Here is a 26,176-nt window from a genome sequence, read left to right as displayed (position 1 = left end):
CTCCGCAAAAGTGCGACAATTTTTGAACGAAACTTTTCTTAATAAGTGGATAGGCAGAGGAAGTTTATATCCTTGGCCAGCAAGGTACCTCTTACTTAGCAGTTTTTAAACTTTACAAGTCTGTAGTACCTATGATTCTGTGATACATCTAACTAATAATTTTTGTTCTCTAGATCGCCCGATTTAACATGTTTAGAGTTTTATTTGTCTGGCGAATAAAAGACCTCGTCTTTACAACCAGGCCTACGACGCGAGAAGACATGATCGAACGGATAGGAAATGTTATCCGCAATATTTCATTACCGGAAATAGAGGCTGCCGTCTTATCTACGCACCAGCGCCTACAACAGTGCATTGCTGCTGATGGCAGACAATTTGAACATTTAAGACATCACTGATTTCTTTAATTGGTTAAAGTTGTTCTTTGAAAGCTTATTATGATATTAAATAATCACCCAAACGTAGTTACGTTTTAATTTATCCTTCTTTTTTTGAATATCTGTAAGACTAAAACATGTACGATATTGCGGTTTTCACTGTATAACGTACTTTTTAACGCTCTTTTCACATACCTTGTCAAAAATATACGTTTTCATTTGAATTTTTCGAGAAAATTGTAAAAATAAATAAAACTGACAAATTACGCCACCTAGCGTTTGACTTAGAAAGTAAATCGGCTAATTTGGGATGTCATGGAATACAAAAATTCCTCCTCTTTCCAACAAGACCAATTTTGATGTATTCGGATGAACAATTATTAAGTTAGGGCTACTTTTATAATAGTAAATGTAACACCCCGTACCTCACTTATTTAAGCAGTAAGCAAAAAAATTGACTACCGAAAGTTGTCAGAAATTATCTAAAGATTCTAAAAATGTTATAGCCGAATGAAGTTTTATTATCAAAATTTTACGAAAAACTCCATTTTAAATTTTGTCGTTGGCATTACGCCCCCTAGCGGTAGTTTTACAAACTTGAAAATAATTTCCAGCAGTTTCTATGGGTCACTTTGTATAAGAATTTTTTTGTCTGAAAACTATGCGATCAACAGTTTCTGAGATATAGCCGGCGTCCTTTCTTAGTGGCCCACCCGGTACATTGTTCTCAATTGGGAACAAAACCATATTTTTTTGTTCAAAAATAAATGTTTGTAAATATTCAGTCTAGTAAATCGTGCTATAATTTTTGAGTTTGAAGGTTTTTGAAATTGTTATTTTCTCAACTTTTTAACGAAGTTGCTGAAGATGCCTTTATACGCGAAACTAGTCAGACAAAGAAAACTAGTTAAAGTACAGTAAATTCCTTTATTTTAACCCTAGAACCACAACGTGGCGTCGTATGCGACCGCAAGAAATTTAAATCTTAACGTGCGCTTGCGCTATATGACGTAGGTGATCACGCGTCTCAGTACCTTTTAGGTTAAGAGTGAAAAGTGTGTAGACGAATCAGTTCCAAATTTAAACAATTGTATCTGTGTCAAAAAAATTAGCCGTCGTATACGACGCCACGTTGTTCTTTAAAACATAGAAATTCCAGAGGTATGTGCTTCTGTTTGTATTTTGTTTTATTTATTTTTATGCAAATATATACCTTGTAGAGCAAATATGAATGAAAGAAAACGTCCCTTGTCTCAGATAGAGTTAGAAAGAATAGCACTTGCGATTCAAAATGACGAATTGGAGGACGATGAAGCAGCTGAAAGTGAAGAAAGTGAAACAGAAGATTTTACAACAAATGAAATTTTAGAAGACGACGAGTTTGATGCAGCTGAACCACAAAATACTAATGAAGAAAGTAATCAGTGTAATGACGTGAGCGATAATACTGCAGCTTCTTCAAGCAGTTATGAGACAGAAAATAGGAAAGCGATATATGCGAAGAATGGTCGTAAATGGTATTTGAAAAGTTTTCATGCTAGAAATGCAAGAACTGCCCGGAAGAACATTGTACTTCATTTACCCGGTCCAAAAGGTTGTTTGCGCAACTTGAAATGCATACGTAAAATTTGGAATTCATTTTTTACTGACGAGATCCTCGACATAATTGTTCAATATACAAACCACCAAATCAATATAAAAAGGACACGTTATAAAACCGCTCAGCGATATATTGGTGAAACAAATGTTGTTGAATTGCGTGCTTTACTTGGTCTTTTATATCTTAGCGGTGTTATGAAAAGCGCGCATCTTACCCTACATGATTTATTTTCATTAGAGTTAGGACCTCCGGTTTTCAGAGCAACAATGTGTAAAAACCGATTTGAATTTCTGATCAATTGTTTGCGGTTTGACAATAAAGCGACAAGGGAAGAAAGGAAAAAACAAGACAAATTCGCTGCTACCAGAGAGATATGGGATATTTTTGAGGGATGTTGTAGAAGAAACTACAGCCCCTCAGAATATGTAACTATTGATGAAACTTTACTGGCATTTAGAGGACGATGTCCTTTTAAAATGTATATCCCTAGTAAGCCGGATAAATACGGTTTAAAACTTGTGACCATGTGTGATTCAAGAACATTTTATATGTGCTCGGCCAAGCCTTATATCGGTAAAGAGGTCAGGGAAGGACCGTTTTCCATTCCGACACATTATGTTTTGAACTTGACGAAAGAAATTCAAGGCTCAAACCGAAACTGCACAATGGATAATTGGTTTAGTTCATTAGAGGTAGCGGAAAAATTATTAGAACTCAAGCTAACCATGGTGGGAACCTTGAGAAAGAACAAACCAGACATACCAAAACAGCTTGTGGAAACAAAAGGAAAAGCGGTACAATCGAGTATGTTTGTACATAACGACCAAAGCACTCTGGTTTCGTACGTCCCAAAAAAGAACAAAACAGTTATTCTAATATCAACAATGCATACCCAACCAGATATAAATGAACACACCAAAAAGCCAGAAATGATCATGTTTTATAATGAAACAAAAGGTGGCGTTGATACATTCGACCAGCTATGTCATTCGACGACAGTGTCCAGAAAAACTCGTAGATGGCCACTAAGAATCTTTTATGGAATGATGGACATTGCAGGAATCAACTCGTATGTCATTTACAAATGGAACGAGGATGCCGATAAACCAGTTCAACGGTCAGCCTTCCTAAAGCAACTGTCTATGTCACTGGTAGAAGAACATCTTAGAGGCAGGATGAATAATGGACGACTTCCGAGGGAAATAAGAAGTAATATTCGCCAAATATTAAAGTGCGACGAAGAAGAGGTATTGCAAAGGGCTGAGGGGCCATTAGGTCGTTGTGATTACTGCCCCAGGGCAAAAAACCGTAAAGCGCGAAACAAATGCGAACATTGCAAAAAAAGCGTATGCGCCGAGCACCGCCTCAGCATTTGTGTAGACTGCAAATAATAAAACTTTTATTTCAAATACCATAGTTTTTTATTTCAGTTTTAGCGTGGTTTCTTTCTTTTTATAAATAAATAAAATTCTAGTATTTACTTGAACTAAGTATATTTTTCTACTCCCATATTAGTAAGTTACCGATTATGTACTGTTTGGTTACTAACATAAGTAAACGGACAATTGCGAACACTGTAACATAATGAACCGGAACTGTAATGTAATATTCATTACGTTATAGTTCCGGTTCATTCTGACCAATCAAAATCGAATCGAATTGGTAGACGCTGTTCTGACAGATACACGCTGTCAAAACGTCGTAATTCTGAAAAAAAATTGAAAATATATATACGATTTTTTTCTTTCGTAGAAATAGTATAGTACATAACTCGAATTGTAAGCTTATTACATGCTCGTAGAATTACTGCACTCGCCGCTACGCGGCTCGCGCGCAGCTTTCCTACTCGCATATAATAAGGTCCTTACAGTCCTCATAATGTAATATACTATTACAACCTTTCCAGTACTTCATTTGCTTTCCATATGTATAATTATATGGACGTTTTAATCAAAAAAACAAGGTATAAATAGGATTTTATTATGGAGTCGTATGCGACGCCAGGTTGTGACTAATGTGATCAAAATTCCACGTTGTGGTTCTAGGGTTAACTTCACACCTGATTCTTACAAATATTTACTACATGTTATAGGAAATTTTTATTAATTATAAAATTAATATCTTGTTATTCGTTATTATTGATGTTATTGCCAATAATGTTTTCTGTAAACCATACAACTTGACGATTTAAAATAGACTATCAGTGTGGCAGAAGCTGTTTATAACATGAACTGGTATGATACGGATGTGTCAACACAGAGCGCTGATCTGAAGGTACATAGGAATTATTATTATCAAGGTTTTTGTTTTTTACAATTGGATATTAACAGTTACGAAGAAAAAATGCTTGTATTTTATCTACACGTAAATACTTTGCTAAATAATAATAATTAAAAACTAAAATGGTTTGAATACAATTTTAACCTTTTCGCTGTTACGTGTGTAAATATGTTTTTCAAAATATATTTTTATATGCTACGACAGTATATTTACGTTGATCAGTTTTATAAACTATGCTTTTAACGTTTATATTATACGTTTCTGTTATACGCTTCGGTATTGCGCAATAAGCTGACTTTATCGCACTACTTATTTGCTACAATAAATTTTGCCTCCCATATGGGGCTGCATTCGTAGGTTTGAGCCAAGAAGAAATTAAATTGTTAAAAGAATGAAATATAAATAGTGACTCTGAAGATGAAGATTCCGACAGGGAAGAAAGTGAATATTCAAGTAACGAAGACGAAGAAAATGCAACAGAAGGCATTCCGTCAGCAAAGATTAAAATTAAAAAATCCTTAAAGAATCATATAAGAACTATAAAATTTTTAACAAAACAAAAAATTCACGAATGGCCTAACAAGTAATAATTCTCTCATAAATCCTCATTTGCAGAAATGTGTGGAGGAGAACTGTCCAACGAATGCATTGCCGTCCGGACAACGACGAATGTTCTATTTGCCAAGAGATAATGGGTCGATACGATCTTTTAGATCATGCATATCAGCAACTTTTGACAAAAAGAGTACGTGTTTGTGAACGCCATTTTACTCAAGCCAATTTCAAACCACATCTAGGGAGAAATTGTCCCAAAAACCACTTCCAAATCGTGTTGCGGAATGCGGATTCAGAAAACAATATTCATCCCAATACTCCTTCCAATAGTTTTTGTACTTCTTCTAATATTTACTTAAATACTTCTTCCAATTCTACTTCCAATTCTCTAAGACTCCAATTTCTCGTCCGAGTGGTTATGAAGGTAAATATTTAATAATAACTATGTGATCCATGTTGCAAGTTAATGTTATAAAATAAAAATATATAAAATTTAAATATATAAAATAAAAAAATAAATATGGCAGGGTGTCTATTAGCAGATTCCTAATCACCATAGCTACATTAGTGTGCCCATCCAAGTACACTGCAGATAAAGAACCAACGGCATAGTCAAGAGACTGATAAACGTTGTAAATAAAGGTACATAGTCTTCTTTAAACGTTGAAAAGGCCTCGATGGTTCGTTTCCATTGATTGTTTCCAGCAAAATCCAACCGTCTAAAGCAAAGGTTCCCAAAGTGGTCCATACGGACCCCAAGGGGTCCCTAGGGTCATTCAGGGGGTCCTCGGAAAATTAAAACCGATTTGGAGGTCCCTGAACAACGTCAGGGGGTCCGCGCAAGGTTTAATAAAAAATAAATAAATTGAGACACATTTTGTTTAATACGGAAGTTAAAATAATAATAAAAAATCGCCTATAAATTATTAGTAAATTATTTATTAATAAATTATTACTAAGACTATGGCGTAAGAGAGAGACGCTAGAGTCCTGCGGTAACGTCACCTCGGTGACATAGCAGGCGGACGATTTTCGTTGATTGAGCTATCCTGGTAGTTTAGTGTCCTTGAGTGTATACAACAATTTAGTTCTGGCTTGTGCGTGATGTGAAGTGCATACAACAAATTTTCCGAGTGTTGGACAAAAAGAAGTATAATTTTTTGTTTTGTTACACAGATAGTGTGCTTTCGTTGCGTAAGTATATTTGAATAAAACTGATATCTCTTAAATTTAAATTTATTACAAAAAAATTCAGCTGTAAATTTAGTTTTAAATTTAACCTTTAACTACGGGCTAAGGTGTACACAGTACACCACGGTTGTTAAATTGGTTGCCGTTTGTCAAAACTACTTTATGTGTTTATGCCACTCGATGTAACCTATCAGTATATTGTTAACTGTAGTCTGTTATAGTGCCTACGTGATTTTTGCTTGAATAGTTGAATCTGCAAGAAAATATCGAAAGTGACACCCGAACCGGCGACTTCTGTACACCACGCACATAGTTATGTAAGTAAACTTAACGAGTGTCTTTCTGTAAAAAGAGATATTTTGCGTGTAGTAAATGTTACATTTTCTATTGTGTAAATAAAGCTAAGTTGCTATTTTATTTTTTATACAAAAATATGAAACGGAAGCTGAGTAGAAATTTTTTTTGTAGGGATCGAGTTCATGTTAGAAATCGGAAACGTCTCACACAAAATGAGCTTGAAGTTGAATGAGGAAGAAGTTGGGGGAGAGTTGGATAGTTATAGAGGAAATTATAGAGGAAAGTGACCATAACACTGAATCGGAAATGGAGCTAATTGAAGAATCTTCTGACCCAGACAAAGAAAGCGATAATGATATCAGTAAGGGTTCAGAAAGTGGTAAAGACGAGTACTTCATAGGGAAGGATAAAAAAACAAAGTGGTGTAAAAATCAAGTGGTGAGCAAATTCAGCAAAACTGCTAGTAAAAATATTGTAAAAATATTTCCTGGGCCAAGACAGTGTGCAAAAGACGTTACAAATGAGAGAAGTGCTTTCGAGAAATTTTTTAGTGACGACATCATTGAAAATATAGTTGAATGTACCAATTTACAAATAGCAAAGATGCGTATAAAGTATAACCGGCCGAGACGGGTTAAAGACACAACAAAAACAGAATTTATGGCATTTGTCGGATTATTACTACTTGCAGGAACTAAGAAACAAAACCATACACACTTTCTCGAATTGTGGACTAAAGATGGAACGGGCTCTGAAATATTTCGGGCTTTCATGAGTTACGATCGATTTTTATTTTTGCTTGCCGCTCTAAGGTTTGACGACAAAAATACTAGATCGGATCGCAAATTGACTGACAAGCTTGCTGCTATTCGAGTTACACTGGATCGCTTTGAGGAGAACTGCACTAACAACTACTGTTTGGGAGAAGAGGTCACAATAGATGAGATGTTAGTGCCTTTCAGAGGTAGATGCAGCTTTCTTCAATATATCCCTAGCAAGCCTGCTAAGTATGGGTTAAAAGTATTTGTATTGTGTGAAGCCCAGACATTTTCTGTTACAAATTTAGAGGTGTATTGTGGAAATCAACCAAAAGAGAAATATCAACCTAAGAAAAATAAAGCAGTGTGTTTGATATCAACTATGCATAATAACTCTGAAGTAGATCCGGATACAAGAAAACCAAATATAATTTTGGATTATAATTGTCACAAAGGAGGTGTTGATACAATAGATAAGATGTGCGATACATACTCAGTGTCAAGAAGAACACAGAGGTGGCCGATGGTTATATTTTTTCAGCTTATAAACATCGCCGGAATTAACAGTCAAATCTTGTACAATGCTGCAAACATCGCCAATCCTCAAAAATACAGACGAATTTTTTTAAAGGAATTATCTATATCTTTGATGAGACCATGCCTGTCAGAAAGGGCTGAAATACAGAGTTTACCATTAGATGTGAAACTGTTCCTGAAGAGATACAAAGCTGTTGTAGAGGAACATGAAGGAGAAGAACCACCAGTAAAAATGCGAGGAAGGTGCTATTGTTATGGAAGACGCAAAAATAGAGTGACAACGATTTCGTGTGATACATGCAGTAGAATGGTTTGTAAAGAGCATTGATGAAAAAGGTAAGAAATGCTTTGGATGAGAATTTTTCTATAGAGTGGAGAAAGCGCCAATTTATGCCTGTAATACATAACTTTGGTGGCGCAGACTCTGGTGCACGATTAGAAAACATGGAAAATCCTTCAAAAGAAATGGATTCTTTTCTTTTATTTATATTTAGGTAGTGGAAATTATTATAAGCGAAACCAATAAATATGCTTCAGAACAGATACGTAATAAAAAAATCATTTGGATCCCAATTACTAAAGAAGATTTTTTCAATTTTATTGCCGTACTCCTACTTGCTGCTCGCCATAGAAAAAATAAACTTGTGGAAAATTGGTCGACCGATGAATTACTTCACACTCCGATATTTGGGAAAGTGATGTCAAGAAACCGCTTTCAAATGATATTGCGTATGTTACATTTCGCAAATAATGCTGAACAAATTCAAGGTGACTCTTTCCATAAGTTACGACGAGTTTTCGAAAAAATTAAAACTTCATTTGCCCATAACTTTTCGCCGTTCCAGAACTTAGTAATTGACGAGAGCTTAGTACTTTTCAAAGGGAGGCTGCTCTTCAAACAATTTATAAAAACAAAACTCCATCGTTTTGGCATAAAACTATTTCTGTTGTGCGATTGTGAGACAGGATATGTTCTAAATTTTATCGTATATACAGGCAAGCAAACAGAAATAGAGCTATATCAAGATCTGGGAGTGTCAGGATCAGTTGTAACAACACTAATACAACCTTATTTGGATAAAGGGCACTCTCTTTTTACAGATAATTGGTATACCTCGCCAACACTTTCTACCTACTTATTTCAGCACAAAACGAACACATGCGGTACAGTTAGGACAAATAGAAAGCAAATGCCAAATTTATCAGGTAATTTGAAGAAGGGTGAGACAACATCGATGGCCAATATTAGTGACAATATTCTAGCAGTCAGATGGAAAGATCGCCGGGAAGTTAACATTCTGACAACATTTCACAAAGACCAAATGATACAGTTGAATAAGAAAGACCGGAACACAGGAGAATTTGTGAAAAAACCCGAATGTGTAGTCCACTACAACCAAAATATGGGAGCAGTTGACAGGACTGATATGATGCTCAGTTCTACAGAATGCGTTAGAAAAACCTTGAAGTGGTACAAGAAATTGTTCTTCCACATTCTCGATTTATGTGTTTTGAATAGTCATGCACTATTCCTAACCCAACATCCAGAGAAGTTGGCACTAGCAGATTTTCAATTGAGCCTTACTCGACAGTTGCTTGAGAGGTAGGTAATTCTGGTTTTAAATTTGTCATAAGTACAAACATTTTTTTGTTACAGATACAATATATCAAAAACCATACAAACCAAGTTCACTCCAACAAATCTTCAGCGCCTTACTGCACGGCATTTTCCGACTACCGTACCAAATAATAAAGTTCGAAGATGTATTGTTCGTTCACAATCTAAAATTCGCGATAAAAAGAAGAGACGAGATTCCAGATATATGTGCGGAGAATGCAACGTGGGATTGTGTGTTTCTCCCTGTTTTGGTGAATATCACACAAAAGAAGTTTTTCCCGACTGGGTGTTGAACCCTTTTGTAAGTAGTCAAACTCAGAGCACAAATACAGATGAGTACATGCCAGTACAGGAGCAACTTATTGAATTATCCACAAATGAGGAGCTGAAACCAATGTTTAAGCAAGGATACGAAAATTTCTGGTTACAAAAACAGATCCCAATTTTATATCCAGCATTATGGGTTTGTCACCAAGTACGAATTGAGCGCCGTTCGATCTGCTTGGCCATTGGTCGTCAACCCTACCTACGGATCGGACGGTCGCCAACCAACCACAACGCCCGGTTGATAGGGTTTTACCCAAGGGCGCCTATTTAAGGCGGCCGGGTTTCCATCAGCGGTCAATTCCAACCGAACTCCGAAGCGACAACAAGCCAGCACTTCAACCGCCAATTCGAAGACGACCCCTTTCGTCTTAAAAAAACCTTTGAGGGTTTTTTTTTTGTACATATTTTTGTAAATAAATTATTCCGTTTTATTCAACAACTGTTGTTTCTTCTTCGGCGCAATCCATCCCCCGTAACAGGTTATTGTACAGAAGCTGTTGATTGCTTTTCCGTCTTCGTATTTGGTAGAACGTGGATTCAGTGCCCTTATGAGCCTCGTCACAAAGAAAAGAAACAGACTGGAAATTAGTAATCGGGGGGATTTGCGGTTGCTACTGACAAACATCGAGCCGGACATAAATAAACTCATAACATCCCATCAGGTTCATACAAGCCATTAATATTTTATTGTCTTTTAGTACAAAAGTTATAATCAATAAATCTTCAACAAAATGTTTACTTTATATTTTATTTTTACGTCACCATTTACCATTAAAACAACAAAGTTAAATTCTTCATTTTTCTATTATGTATTTAATGTAGTTTTTCACCCTGGGGGTCCGTCGGCAAGGTTTGACTAAGAAAAGGGGTCCGTGGGCCAAAAGACTTTGGGAAACACTGGTCTAAAGGAAGCTAAAAAGAAGCTCCGAAGACATTCAAGAGGTTGTTGTAGAATTATAATGTTTACTGCACAGGTAATCAAATACACTTAACAAAGACTTCTAAATAAAGACTCTTCGAGAATATCCGCACTGTTGATTCTATTGTGAATAATTGCCACTTGACTTTTATGAAGTGAACGACGACAATAAGACACTTTTTATAGAAAACAGTACATAATACATTTTACAGGTCAAGTCAAATAAAGCTAAGAAAATACACTTGTCTGTTACAGAGATTAATTAATAATGATGATACGTTCTTCACATCTTGTACAGGATGGTTCAAATTCGATGTCCGAATTGAAAATATCGTAAAACCAGCAAGTGCAATTACCTTGGTTAGTATTATAGGTGGAGTATTATAACTCCGACATTATATGGACACTTTTTTACAGAGAATTTGATGACGTAAAAAAAAATAATTCACTTTTAGATTTTGAGATATGACAAATTTCGTTTTTTTAAGTGAATAATCACTGATTTTTAGCTTACTGAATTCGCTATTTTGTTCTGATTTCAAAAATATAGGATTCGACGGTTTATTACTTATCGTTTTAGAATAAAGCTAAAAATAAACTTTTTTATAAAATTTCCAAACGTCGCCATCTAGTGTCATCGAAGAAATTAAATTTAAAATTTCCTGTAAATTACAGTATTTTAACTAACTCTTAAAGAATATTGTATTCAAAAATTTTCTGTAGTATCACATAAAGAATCGTATTTTTATATCGTATTTTAAGATAAATTACGAAAAGTTTAACATGTTAGAATGTTACATATTATAACGCCGTTACGTACCGGAATCAACAAAAAAAATTTTTGACCAAGATGGTTTTCCTTTAACCCTTCCGTGCCAACCCAAAAAAAATGAAAACACCGCCGAACCTCAACTAGCACAGTGAAGACGGGGAGGTTCGTTAATTTATATCTGGCGCCACGTAATTTATTACAGCGATGTCCATCAATTACGAAATGTAGATGTTCAGGAATAGGAATAGGCACACAAGGATCACATGTACAAAATTTCTATAAAACACCTGATATTACAAAAAAAAATAATTTGGTTTATTAAAAACAAAAATTGAATTGTAGAAAGAAATTGAATAATAAAAAAAATGAAGATTCGAAAATATAAACTAAAGTATTATAACTTATAACTCAAATTTAAATAAATGGGAAACCCACTGTTTTGGGAGACGTTAAAATTAACTTTAAAATGAAAATAAAAAAAAACTGTAGAAAATATTCGGTAATAAAAAAAATTCAACAAAAGTGTAGCGCATCACCATGGGTTGTTATATCAACATAATGTATTTTCCCATGGCGATTTTGTTATAGTCATAAAATAATAAATAAACTGGTAGACAAACATAAAACAGTCTACCAAATACTCCATTTTAATTTTTAATATTTTATTATATGGTTAATTAATATAGAGTTACAAATAAATATACTCTATAATTGGTGACCCCGACTATTTTCAAAAAAGAAAGTATATAATAATAACCATATAATAAATCTATAATAAACACCAATCGAAGAAGAATTAGAAGAAGACGAAATATACACATGGAATAAAAACGACAAGAAGAAATTTACCAGAAATACGGAATAAAGAAATCTACTACAAGAAGAAATCTGCGTTTCATAAAAGAAAAATCTACCTAAGAAAAATAAGAGAAGAAGAAACCTACTATTACAACTAATCATCATAATAACTGATTTTTGGGTGAGTGACAATTGTTTCTATTCCTCATAAGTCAGACATTATATTCTTCAAATTTTCAATCATTGATTCTTCGATACTAAACAAGGTTTCATTCAAAATGCCCGATAATAACGTTGGTGTTACACAAAATTTTTCCGAAAATTTTTCTGCAGTGCGACTTCCACCTTTTTGGGTATCAAAACCTGAAATCTGGTTTACTCAGGTGGAAGCAAAATTTTCAATTTGTAATGTGCAGAATGACAAAGCTAAATACAATCTGGTGATTTCTAATTTACCGTTAGAAATCATTTCATCAGTTATTGATGTGATTAATAACCCACCAGACACAAACTTATATCCTTTTCTTAAAAAAACTTTAATTGATAGACTATCACAAAGTGAGGAGAAACGTCTGGATGATCTCCTGTCGGGTTCAGAGTTGGGAAATCAAAAACCATCTGAATTCTTCCGAGGTATGATGGTTACTGCAGGTGGTTCTCAAGTTGTAAGTCAAGACTTACTTTTAAAACTTTGGAAGAGGAGGCTTCCACACACAATTTCAGTTGCCTTACTGGCCTCTGGAAAAAGTGATCCACTTGAATTACTAACGATGGCAGATAAAATTTGGGATTCTTTAAATTCCGGTCCTTATTCATCATTAAAAGTTTCAGAAATTACGCCTGCCCAAAATTCACATTCGACGCATGATTTTCCTTTATTAAAAGCCATCAGTGATTTAACTTCAACTTGTCAAACTTTGTTGCAAACTGTAACACAACAACACACATCTATTACATCTATTCAAAATAAAATAAATAACTTACAACAGAGTGTTGAAGATATAAATTCTTTACAACGTCAGTGTTGTTCACATTGTCGTTACAATGACAATTCTTCATTTCGTTCGCGCAATCGTACTCCTTCTCGAGAACGTTCAAACATTTGCAAATTTCATAGCAGATATGGTACCAAAGCTTATAGTTGTGAAGGTACTTGGTGTAAATTCCATAATTTAATAAAAAATAAACCAACTACATCCTATTCAAATTCAAAAAACTAATTAAAGTTTCGATAGAAAAATCCTCACCTTCTTCAAAATCAATTAACCAAATATCTTCCAGACTTTTTGTATATGATAATAAAAATAACCTGCGATTTTTGATTGACACCGGAGCTGACATTTCTGTCATTCCAAATAAATTTTATCCCTTAAATCAAAAAGACTCACAGTCCATACTTACTGCGGCTAACGGTTCTGTAATCGATACTTATGGTAAAAAATTACTAACCGTCTCTTTAAATTTACGAAGAAATTTTCCTTTCGTTTTCACTATTGCGAATGTTACAAAACCAATTATTGGAGCTGATTTCCTCAATAAATTCGCCATTTTAGTTGATATAAAAAATCGACAATTGATTGACTCAAAGACCACTTTATCTACTTATGGCACGTTAGCCAACTCAGAAATTTCTTCCCCTAAATTATTTTCTATCGAAACTGAATTTACAAATCTTTTAAAATCCTTTCCAAATTTAACCACTATTCCAGATTTTAATTTACCTGTTAAACATAATGTTAAACATTATATTATAACCGATTCACATCTTCCATTTTGTAGGCCGAGACGACTTGACAAAACTAAATTTGCAATCGCCAAAAGAGAATTCAATGATATGGTAGAACTCGGTATTTGTAGATCATCTTCTTCTTCTGTTGCTTCACCCTTACACATGGTACCTAAAAAAGATTGTCAAGACTGGCGTCCTTGTGGCGACTATCGTCAGTTAAATTTAGTAACGGTACCAGACAGATACCCATTACCTCATTTGCAAGATTTTAATTTGAACCTTCATGGTTGCACAATTTTTTCAAAAATCGATCTTGTACGAGCGTATCACCAGATACCAGTAGCAGAAGAAGATATCTACAAAACCGCTATCACTACCCCTTTCGGTCTCTATGAGTTCTCTAGAATGCCATTTGGGTTAAAAAACGCAGCCCAAACGTTTCAACGATTTATAAATGAAGTAACTTCCGGTTTAAGTTTCATTTTTGTCTACCTGGATGATATCCTTATTGCTAGTAAAGACAAAAATGAACATTTAATTCACCTTCGACAACTTTTTGAAAGATTAGACAGTTTTGGAATCAACATTAAACCGTGTTTTTGGAGTAAGTTCAATAGATTTTTTAAGCCATCATATATCTTCCAAAGGGTCTCGTCCAACTCAATCAAAAATTGAAGCAATAAATAATTTTCCTCAACCTCAAAATCTGAAAGAACTCCAAAGATTTCTTGGAATGATCAATTTCTATCACAGATTTGTACCCAATTTTTCTGAAATTCTTGGACCCTTGCATTCTCTTTCGACCACACTTTGCAAAAATAATCAGAAGCAAATTACTCTGTGGACAGACGAGCACACCAACTCTTTTTCACGTGCTAAAGATCTATTATCTCAGTCCGTATATATCGCGCATCCAAATCCTTCAGCCAATTTGACATTAACAACAGATGCCTCTAATACAGGTATGGGTGCAGTTCTGTCTCAGGCTATTAATAATACGACCCAACCCGTTGCTTTCTTTTCAAAAAAGTTATCACCTAGTCAAATAAATTACTCAACTTTTGATAGGGAACTTTTAGCTATTTATTCATCTATTAAATATTTCAAACATTTTTTATACGGCAACCAATTTACAATTTACACTGATCACAAACCGTTAGTTAATTCCATTCATTCCAAATCAGATAAAACACCAAGACAAACACGTTATCTTCATTATATATCTCAATTCACTTCAGACATCAGGTATATTAAAGGCGATTCTAACATTATTGCAGACACAATGTCACGCATTAATATAGAATCCCTCAATTTTCCTTATCCTGATTTAAAAGAGATTAAACATGCTCAATCTACAGATCTTCAGTTACAACATCTCTTACAAGCCCAATCGCGAGGTAATACTAATTTTACACTCGTTGAAGAAAAATCAGTTTTTCCTGATATAACTCTTTGGTGTGATGTCTCAACATCCATTCCTAAAATTTATATTCCCGAAAAATTTCGCAAACAAATTTTCCAAAAATTTCACAATGTTTCACATCTTGGTATACGTGCAACTCGTCATTTGTTAAAGATGCGTTTCTTTTGGCCCCACATGAGTAAAGACATTTATCTTTGGACTAGATCATGTATACCATGTCAAAAAACTAAAATTAATAAATATACAAAATCTCCTATAGAGCATATAAATGTTCCACAAGGAAGATTTCAACATATACATATAGATCTTGTTGGACCTCTTACTCCTTCTTCTGGTTATTCATATATTTTAACTGTTATTGAACGTTTTACTCGATGGCCAGAAGCTTTTACGGTTATAGACACTTCAGCAAGCACCATAGCAAATACACTTTTTCAAAATTACTTTTCACGATTTGGTATTCCGCACACAATTACTCATGACAAAGGGCGACAATTTGAATCTCAACTTTTTTCAAAATTTGCCATGTTAATTGGTGCTACACAAATTAGTACTTCTGCTTATCATCCGCAAAGCAATGGAATTTTGGAGAGATTTCATCGTACACTCAAAAATTCCATTGTTGCACGTGGTAGTAGCAACAGGTGGTTTCACGATCTTCCAATAATTTTATTAGGACTCAGATCTTCTTTAAAAGAAGATCTGGGATGTTCTTCTGCTGAACTTGTGTTTGGACAACCGCTTCGTCTTCCAGGCGAATTCTTTCTTAAGTCAAACTCTTCGATAGACACAGATCAACTTCTTATTAGCCTGCGTGAATCTTTTGCAAACTTGAGACCAACTCAGACTAACTTTCATTCAAAATTAAAACCTTTCATACACAAAGAATTGTTTAAATCAAATTTTGTTTTTGTAAAAATTCAAGGAATAAAAAATTCTTTATCGTCCAGATTTGAAGGTCCTTTCAAAGTTATTAAGAGAATGGATAAATACTTTGTTATTCTAAAGAATAATCGCCACACTTCAATACATATTGATCATTTACAACCAGCATTCTTGTTGAATGAAACCTTGCATGATATTAATACTGTTAAAGAAAATCCTAAAAAAGTAAAATTTTCCTTTTTATAATTTAAACAAATACTTATTATTTCAACGTATATAATGTCTTTCTTGTGCAGACTAAAGACAATTGTTACCACCCCCTATGGATTTCCTTTCCTTCTTCGTTCTTTTTATTTCTATGTTTGAAACATCGTCATTACTTTAAATTTTTAATTTTTATTGAAGGGGGGAATAATTGTAGCGCATCACGCACTCTTATTATTTTTATATAGAAACATCATGTTATATCACCATGGGTTGTTATATCAACATAATGTATTTTCCCATGGCGATTTTGTTATAGTCATAAAATAATAAATAAACTGGTAGACAAACATAAAACAGTCTACCAAATACTCCATTTTAATTTTTAATATTTTATTATATGGTTAATTAATATAGAGTTACAAATAAATATACTCTATAAAAAGGAAATTGAAACAAATTGATCCTGATACGTTTTGTATAAAGTACAAGCTTGTCTTTTGAAACGTAGTAAAACCAAAAAAAAATTCGACGAGAAAAAAAATAAAAAAAAAAAAAAAATCACCCCAAAATTTAGATTTTACCCTTACAATCTGCAATAATTTATTTGCAAGGTAAGTAAATTTTTTTTTTATAGCGATTCAACACATTAATGAACACAAAATAACTTTACATATACGTTCTGACCTTGATACTGGTAAGATTCTTCTTTATGCAGCGATTCCTCTGGAGAGGGAAAGTATTCGGAGTCGGCAGTGGGGAGGCACTCCACCATACAATTATATTATTTGTTTTTTTTTTTTTTTTTTTTTTTTTGGAATGGTAAAATCCCAATGTATAAATCCAAAGAAACTATTCCCGGAATAATAATATCCCAAAATAGGAGGCCTAAAAATTAGTAAAAGGACGATACAAAAAATTAAAAAAGAAGGAGAAAGAGAAGAAAGAAAAAGAATTGTTAAATTATTAAGTTAAACAAATTTTTTTTTTTTTTGGAATTATAAAATATTATAAGTATTGATTGTGTCTGAATAAATGATTGAATGATTAAATTTCTATTAAATTACTATCACACACCTCAGATGTTAAAGGCCTCGCACGTGTGAAAAGTAAATCGACTCAAAACGCAAAATAGCCGGGTTAACCGTAAGAAAGAACTTAAACTTGTTCTCAAATAAATTGTCGATGTGATGATCCCGATTAATTCGGATGCGTTAAATCAAATTATGACCAAATGAATCACCCAAATGTCAACCAAAACGCCTACACAACGACGCTACACGTTGAGTCTCGTGCCACCAAAAAGAGTGAGACTTCCTCTTCGAAAACCTAAATCCAATTTCGAAAAAAAACTCGACCTGCGCGCAATAACTTTTCCGTATGAAATTTAAAATAAGTAAAGAATTAAGAAAATAGAAAGAAAAGAAAATTTATAATGATAATTCCGTACAAATGAAGGAATAATAGGAAGCGAAAAAAGGATCTCCAGATCCTGTCGCTTAAAAAAATTACAATATAAAAAAAATTTACAAGTAACATAAATACAAAACATTGGAATAAATTAGACTGTAACATAAAATAAAAGTAGTTAATTGGCTGCAAAGTTGTATTTTAATAGATACCCGGAGAGAAGACAGCCAAATGCGAAAATATTTGATCGTTTGGAGGAAAATTTAACACCATTTGGTTCTTTCAAAAAACCTAGACCAAAAACGTATAATAAAGAAATTGAAGACGAAGAAATAAAAGTTTTAGCGGCAGTTAGAGTAGATTCTTCCGCGAAATAGAGGTTGGTCTTGGTATTTCGAGAAAGCACTGTTTTCGTGTTTTACATAAACACAAATATAAGCCATACGTTCCACGAATCATTCATCATTTACGGGATATGGTGATAGCCAAACAAGGCTTGAAATTTGCCATTGGCACCTAGTTCAGGTTAATGAAAACACAAGTTTCAGTAGAACAGTTATCTGGACCGATGAAGCACACATTAGCAGTGCGGGGATATTTAATAGAAATAACCAACATATACAGGGTGACATAGAAAAAAGTACATTGCATAGTGCCACACAATAGAGGACACTAAAATAAGAAAAAAAGTTCCTATGAACATGGGTCCGCAAGGTCTACGGTTAAAAGATACGGGGTGTTGAATTTTATTTTTTTTTTTGAGGTTTTTTTTTGAATATCTTTAGCCAGAGACGCAAAAAATTGATAAAATGTGGTATACAGGATTTTTTTATCATGCTAAATTCAAATATGATCTTAGTTTTGTGATTACTGATGGAGAGCGCTACATACATACAGGATTCCATCACTATTGAATCGGTCCTAACTTTTTCTTTTTTTGCTATACACTGTATGTCATTTTCGACTGCAAAAATTTGTTATCCATGCATCTGAAAGCCGACAATGCACGCTAATTATTCAAAAAGCGCCAAAGTAACCTTTGCAAAAACAATGATAAATAACAATTGAATAACGTGTCATAATGACACTTGTCAAACTAATGTAATAATTGTTTGAGCTATTTTGTGTTCGTGATTAAGTTTTTCATTGGTTTTCTCACTGATTATTCAAAATTGCTTTCAGAAATGGTTCGCTACACTTTTGAAGAATACAGGGACATGATTATGTGTTACGGCGAAGCTAGATCAAATTCTTACGAAGCTCAACGTATCTATCGAGAAAGATATCCTTTAAGACAAGTTCCTAATGTTCGAACATTTATTGATGTGCATAGGCGTTTGGGAGAAGATGGCTGTTTTAGAGAACCAAAATTGAATAGTGGGGTTTCCAGAACTCGTCGCACTGTGCGAAACGAAGAAACTGTTTTACGAATGGTAGAAAATAATCCGAGAACAAGCACCAGAAAAACAAGTTCAGCGGTGCGAAACCTTAACCGTGAATCAGTTAGACAAATTTTCAATGAACAACTTCTTCGCCCATATCATTTCCAAAAAATTCATTCATTATTGGAACATGACTTTTTCCTCGTGTACAATTTTGCGAATGGTTGCAAAACCAAAGACAAAACATTATTTCATCAATTTTGTTTACTGACGAAGCTGGTTTTAGTCGTGATAGTATTCTGAACCTACATAACATGCACCATTGGAGTGATGAAAATCCTCAAACTGTAATTCGAAGTCACCAATATGGGTTTTCTATTAATGTGTGGACAGGTATAATTGACAATTACTTAATTGGCCCATTTCGATTGCCCAATCGAATCCACTGTATCGAAATTTCTTGGAGAATGATTTAAACACATTATTAGAGGATGTCCCATTGGCCATTATTGCAAGAATGTATTACATGCATGATGGAGCGCCAGCTCACTTTTCTCGAGTGGCAAGGGAATATTTGGACAGGAGATTTTGAAATACGTAGGGCTGAGCCGAGCGCCCACGAGTCAAGAGCAAGAGCTTCGTGTGCGCTCGGCTCAGCCCGATTAGCCAGCGGCATGTCGGATCTCACAACAGCGCTTGACCTTGAGTGTGCATTTCCCAAGATCACAACTGTACAAGGGCAACAATTTGAACATCTTCTAAAAACTTAATGTTTTGTTTTAATTAATCATATTTCTCATCACAACATTAAAATTTAATTGTTGAAGTATTTATCATTGTTTTTGCAAATAAATAAAAAAAGAAATTAAAATTCAACACCCCGTATCTTTTAACCGTAGGCCTTGCGGACCCATGTTCATAGGAACTTTTTTTCTTATTTTAGTGTCCTCTATTGTGTGGCACTATGCAATGTACTTTTTTCTATGGCTTTTTTCAGTCGAACGTAAATCCCCAAAACACCATTGAAAGGCGTACTCAAGGCCGCTTTGGTTTTAACGTATAGGTAGCAGAACGGTATTTAAACATTTTAACAAAGCCTTGTCCTCCTTGAACAGCGAACAGAGACAGTAGCGACAGAAGCGACTTGAACTGTGAACAAACCCGATTGGTGATTGTGTACCCTTCAACGAGTACGACAACGCTAACTTGCACCAGGGTATTCAAGCACCCAACTCGATACTCCTCGACCTTCACGCGGTTCTCTCCGTTTAAACGAAGGGGTGCTAAAGAGGGTTTCTCGCTTGGTGTATACTGAGGTGTTGGGGTGTTGTATTAACCACTGTATCCGGCTGCGACCGGACATTTAACACCTATGCTGGCATGCGACAACATGTGCGAAGAGCACATACTGATTATTACTATGGCAAGTTAGAGGAAGAAGGGAGAGATGATCAGATCTAGAAATTTACCGGATGGCGTTGTTGGAGGTAAACATGCTCTAGGGCATGTTTCCGAATCAATCTTTCGGATCCTCTAGGGAGTACAAATTTTTCAAATTATACTAATTTTGATTGAGTCGGAACAAGCAGAAAAATGGAAACAAATCGCATACATGACAGAAAAATCACTTGCTTTAATTGTACGTATCCATATACCTTGTTTATATCCACATTGTTTAGATAAATTTTAAAAGCAAAGCATCGTTTTGGTAATTACGTAATTATTGCTAACTTCGCTATTTGTAACTAATACAGCTACCCAAGGTTTTGCAAAAACATTTGAAATATAGTCTTTTTTGGAATAAATTGTTGTTATGGCGAAAGCAGTTTATAATTTAAACTGGTATGATGCGAGTGTATCAACATGAAAAGTTTCTCTCAACAACACTTTCCAACAATCTGTAATGTCAAAGAGGCATTAACAGACATCAAAGTTAAAGAAACCTTGTATACAGTCTTGTCTATCCGCAATGGGCAAGTGGTAAGTTCTTCACCATCACCGCTTAACAATTAGCAGAACTTTTTATTGCAAAAATTTATTTATTTACAAAAAATATTTTCTCTTTCTGATTTGAAACACCAGTTTTCCATTACTGCCGTAGGTATCCAGTAGGCGCTGATATAATTGCATTCAAAATGTCGTAATAAATAAATGTCATCTGCTTCCGTCATAATAAAATTCGTTTTAGTAGCTATTGCAAATTTAAGGTCCAATTATTTAAAGATGCCTAATAACGCTGATCAAGTTCGAAGTCGGGTAGAATTTTACGAAATTGCACGCTTTACACAAGTAATTGGTGCTATTGACTGTATACATGTTCGAATTCAATCACCAGGTGATGTTATAGACATGTTTTTTTTAGTTTTTCTAGAAGGTGAAACACGTTTTATCTGTATATAGGTGGAGAGAATGCAGAATATTATAGGAACAGAAAGGGTTACTTTTCTTTCAATGTCCAAACTGTTTCCGATGCAAAATTGCGAATATTGGACATTGTAGCTGGGTGGCCCGGATCCACCCATGACCAGACTATTTTCAACAACAGCCGTATTAAAAATAGATTTGAACAACAGGAGTTACAAAAGTGTTTTACTTAGGGATAGCGGGTATCGAAATACGTTAGTATTGAACCTGTTTCAGAAATTATTTGCTAACTCCACTCGATGCCGCGAGAACGGAGACGGAAAGACGTTATAATGAGTCTCAAATAAGGAGTAGAAATGTGGTAGAACGTCAATATGGGGTTTGGAAACGGCGATTTCAAATTTTGAGATTAGAAAGGAGAGTGGCTAATTTTTGAAAATTTAAAAGAATTCACAAAAGATAAAAATGATGAAGGTATGTGCATTTTAATGTTCGACGAAGTTTTTTCGGACGTAAACATCAATTATAATGCCAAATCAGATACATTTGTTGGATTTGAGGATGTCGTTTATAAAAAGAGTATGAAAAATGCTGATCGAGCTTTGGTCTTTATGGTACGGAGACTAATCAAGACGTAGAAGCAACCGGTCGTTTACATGTTTTCTAGTGGGGATGTTAATAGTAATACCCTCACGACATTAATCGTAGATGTGATCAAGGTACATCGAACCAAGGAGCATTAAATATGTTGATAAATCCACATAAAGATCAACAAGAGCCATCCAACACATTTTTTCGACGCAATCGACATTGGACATGTTCTTTAACGCCCCATAAACAAAAAATGAAAAGGACTAATTAACCGACCACCCACTGTATACATTTCTCTCAGTTTTATTACTTTCAGTTCTTTAACATCGCAAGAACCTGATTTAGAATTAGATTAATAATAACCAGAAGGCATTTTTATGTAATAAGGGGAATGACTAACTTCAAAATCTTCTACATTTTATTATGTTGACTGAATTTTTTTCGATGACAAAACGTTAATAATGACAAGAGTCAAGCGAGATGATAGACGCGGGTAGCGGGAGTTGAGTAGAGAGTTGTGTGCGGATCGTAGAGTGAGTTGGTTGTGGGTGAAGAGTATAAGAAATTAATAGTTTATTTTTGGAGTAAAGTTTTGGATACGTTAGTTTATAGGGATAAATTAAATGTAAGTATTAGTTAATAATTTTTATTATTGTGTTTTTTGTCGTTTTATTAGGAGGTTTATTTGATTATATTTTATATTTTAATTATTATTCTTGGGGTTTATTTTAATACTTAGTTTATTTTATCTATTTTATCTTTTTGTCTTGTTTTTAAATAGTTGTAAATACTGTAATAAATTCAGGTAGAAAAAAAAACATGCTTCTTTTCTTTCTCTTTTATTTACATCCTTTATTAATAGTTACCACGTTACAAGGGTTTAGAAAGAGCGGACCCGTGGGGAAAAGAACCCCTGAAAATGTTCAAACCCTTTTATCAACCCCGCGCTCGGGGGTGGCAACATTTAATATTGATGAGAAAGGTTATCAGCTCAAGTTACAGCAAATACCTTAAGTCTTAGCCGAATGTAGTACAAAAGAGTACACGTAATGGCCCCTGAGCACGCTGAAATTGTCACTGAAAGTGTTACAATTACATTGATATGGAGCTGTTATTGCTTTCAATACAAAACCGCTAAATTCTCGTGTACATTTATCTAAATATAAATCTAAAAGTTCTTTACTAGAAAAGTTCGAGCAAAAACGATCCAAATTGGACCAGGGAAAAAATATGAAAAAAGCTGCAAACATTTTTGAGCAGAAGTTAAATTTTTTGAAAAACTTAGATATAGGCGCTGATGAAAGAAGAAAACGTTTAACCGCTTCTAATTTTTATAATGTTTGCAGTAGAAAGAAGACATCAACCACAAATTTAGTTAAACGAATCTAATACACCTGTGAAGCAGGAAGTAGATCTAAGGCCGTGCAGCACGGTATAGTAAATGAAGAACTTGCTATAAAACAGCTAGAACAACAAGAAAATATAAAGGTGGAAAAATGTGAGTTGTTCGTAGACGATCACACCTTCCTAGGAGCAAGTCCAGATGGTTTAGTTGGAGAAGAAGTTGTTGAGGAAATAAAGTGCCCTTTCTCCGCATACCAGATGCATCTAGAGTATTCTAGAGGATGCCATAAAACAAAAAAAAATACTTTTTGAAAATTTAAGCAAGATAGTGACTGTTTTAAAATAAATAAAAGGGATGAATGGTACTATCAGGTAAAAGGACAATTGAAAATTACTAAGAGCAAAGGATTCATATTTGCGACATGGACCCATGTAAAGTATCCATTACATCCACGTGATGTAATGTTTTAGAAGAACAATATGGAAAGCAAATTGCTACAGTTTTATACAAAGCATATGCTTCCGGAATTAACCCTTTGTTCGGAATTTGTAGCAAGTGATTGATGGTTGACAAAATTTAAAGACCGCCATGTAATACGAATTTTGTCTGTTTGTGGAAAGCGTATGTCTTACAATGTTGAGCTAGCTAATTCATTTAAATACAAATTTAAAAATATTATTACTGAAAATTGCTTTTTGCCCGAACAGATATAACTGCGACAAAACTGGTCTCGTGTACAAAAGTTTACATAATAAAACTAATGTTGCAAATTTTGAAAAAACCGCTATTGGAACATATGCATTTAAAGAAAGAGTAACAATAATGCCTTGAGTAAACGCCACACGTTATGTATACCCCGTCATAGGTTGCAGATTTTTAAACGTTCATTCGGTTACAACATAGTCTCACAATCAGTTTGGAATAGCATACCATTATCAGTCAGGCGGCGGGGCGAGTGAGGCTTCAAGTCAGCTTACAAAGAATTTCTGCTGAATGAGCAGAATAAGTTTTAATTTTAGTTGGTTGGAGGGTGAAGGGGAGGTAATGGGTGGTGATTTAATTGTGTTTGGGGGGCCGAGGGGAGGTAAAGCATAACAGATTTATTGATTTTTTTTGTAATTTTGTTTTTAATATTATAATTAATCTTACTTAGTACATCATTTCTTGATTTAATTTATGAATTTTGTTTCATTTAATTTTTAAATTTATTTTGTTTTTGTTTCCTTTTATTATAATGGAAATTCTTTTTTTTTAACTTTTTTTTGTTATTTTTAAACAATAACAGTCTATTTGGACTGCATTGACTCAACCCTTTTTGATGCCTTTTTTGCCTCATCATCAATAAACATATATTATTATTATTATTTAATGATGATGGGGAAATCAAAATCTCCTCATTGCTTTCATAATATGGAATTGCCACTGTACTACAAGTCATCTAAGAATGCTTGGCAAACATACAGGTGTCCCGAAAAGGGTGAAAATTACCGAAAATGGTACCACAGGTTTCTTTAGGTTAAACGATAAAGACTGAGTCTAAAAAGTATAGGGAAAAAAGTCTCGTTTGGCATAAAAATAAATCAAAATCTCTTGAAGTGGCCTAATAAGACAGTTTGCCCCTCTAGCCGGAGGTCGTGGTCGTGCTGCTGGTCAAAGTGTCGCTCTCGAAGAACGAATTCTAGATATATTCGCTGAGGATGGTAATATTAGTGTTCGGCGTTTAGCTCTAGAGTTAAATGTTCCGAAAACAATCGTTAACCGCTTAATAAGATGACTACTCCTACACCCGTACCATGTGACTAGGATGCAAGAAGTTCTGCCTAATGATCTCGAGCGAAGGTTAAATTTTTGCAATTTTATGCTCAAATAATACTACGAAAAAATGACCAAACACATGACAAACGAAGAGCTTTTCTCAAAAAGTTGGGTGAGAAACTAATAGAAGAATATCTGAAAAACAGGAGCAGAACGACTGAGCTGCTTTAGAAGAAGGTTTAGGAATTTTATACTTGCTTTTTTATTATTCAAAGTCTCATTTAACGGTGTTATGTTTTACTAGTGCAATAAAGTTTGATCTCAAATAATTTTACATTTCTTTCCTAAAACCTCTAAAAATAAATTCTTGGCACAAATACGGTGCATCTCTACTAATAAGGCAATGTGCACCAGGATTTGTCTAAATTATTTTACCGAAAATGTAAAGCACAAAAATATCATTCATATTACATCCCATTTGATTTGAAACAACGGGCAATAACATTTATAAAGTTATTTAAAATATTTACTTTATGTATTTATTATAGGGAACTCTTATTAGTTATAAAATTTATATCTTATTGTTCGTTATTATTGATGTGTTCTCAATTGGTCTCAATAACATTATCACTAACTTAACAATTTAAAATAGGCTATCAGTGTGACAGAAGCCGTTTATAACATGAACTGGTACGATGCGGATGTGTCAACACAGAAAGCTGATTTTAAGAATGGTGTGACAAGAATTGTTTCTCACATGTAACAGGAGACTTACAATGACATTTTTAAGGAATTATTGTTATTAAAGGCTTATATCTTCTACAATTGGATACTAATAGTTACGAAGAAATGAAATGTTTGTAATTTAATTAAAAGTAGTTTGACATTTAAAAAAAATTTCACTGTTTATCTTATCTAGGTATTCATGCCACCCTTCATTCAATTAAATCACGTTTCTTCTGATCCCATATGTCTAAAAACATAAAGTTATGGAGAAATCTCTTTCCTGTCAAAGAGCGAAGGTTAGAATTGACACTTAATCTCCCATTCAAAATAAAT

General features: G+C 34.1%; 1 protein-coding gene across 1 annotated transcript; it reads left to right on the top strand.

The window, feature by feature from the left end:
- Nucleotides 1–1,604: 1,604 nt before the first annotated feature.
- On the top strand, nucleotides 1,605–3,368 carry LOC139431800 (piggyBac transposable element-derived protein 4-like). The gene has a single exon (XM_071199985.1). It carries the CDS (start codon nucleotides 1,605–1,607, stop codon nucleotides 3,366–3,368), a length of 1,764 nt encoding a protein of 587 aa, XP_071056086.1.
- The last annotated feature ends 22,808 nt before the right edge of the window (nucleotides 3,369–26,176 follow it).

The sequence above is a fragment of the Onthophagus taurus genome, chromosome 11 (assembly GCF_036711975.1).
Source record: "Onthophagus taurus isolate NC chromosome 11, IU_Otau_3.0, whole genome shotgun sequence".
Taxonomy (NCBI): domain Eukaryota; kingdom Metazoa; phylum Arthropoda; class Insecta; order Coleoptera; family Scarabaeidae; genus Onthophagus; species Onthophagus taurus.
The sequence above is the reverse complement of the archived record's forward strand: the minus strand, read 5'-3'. Positions and strand labels throughout refer to the sequence as shown.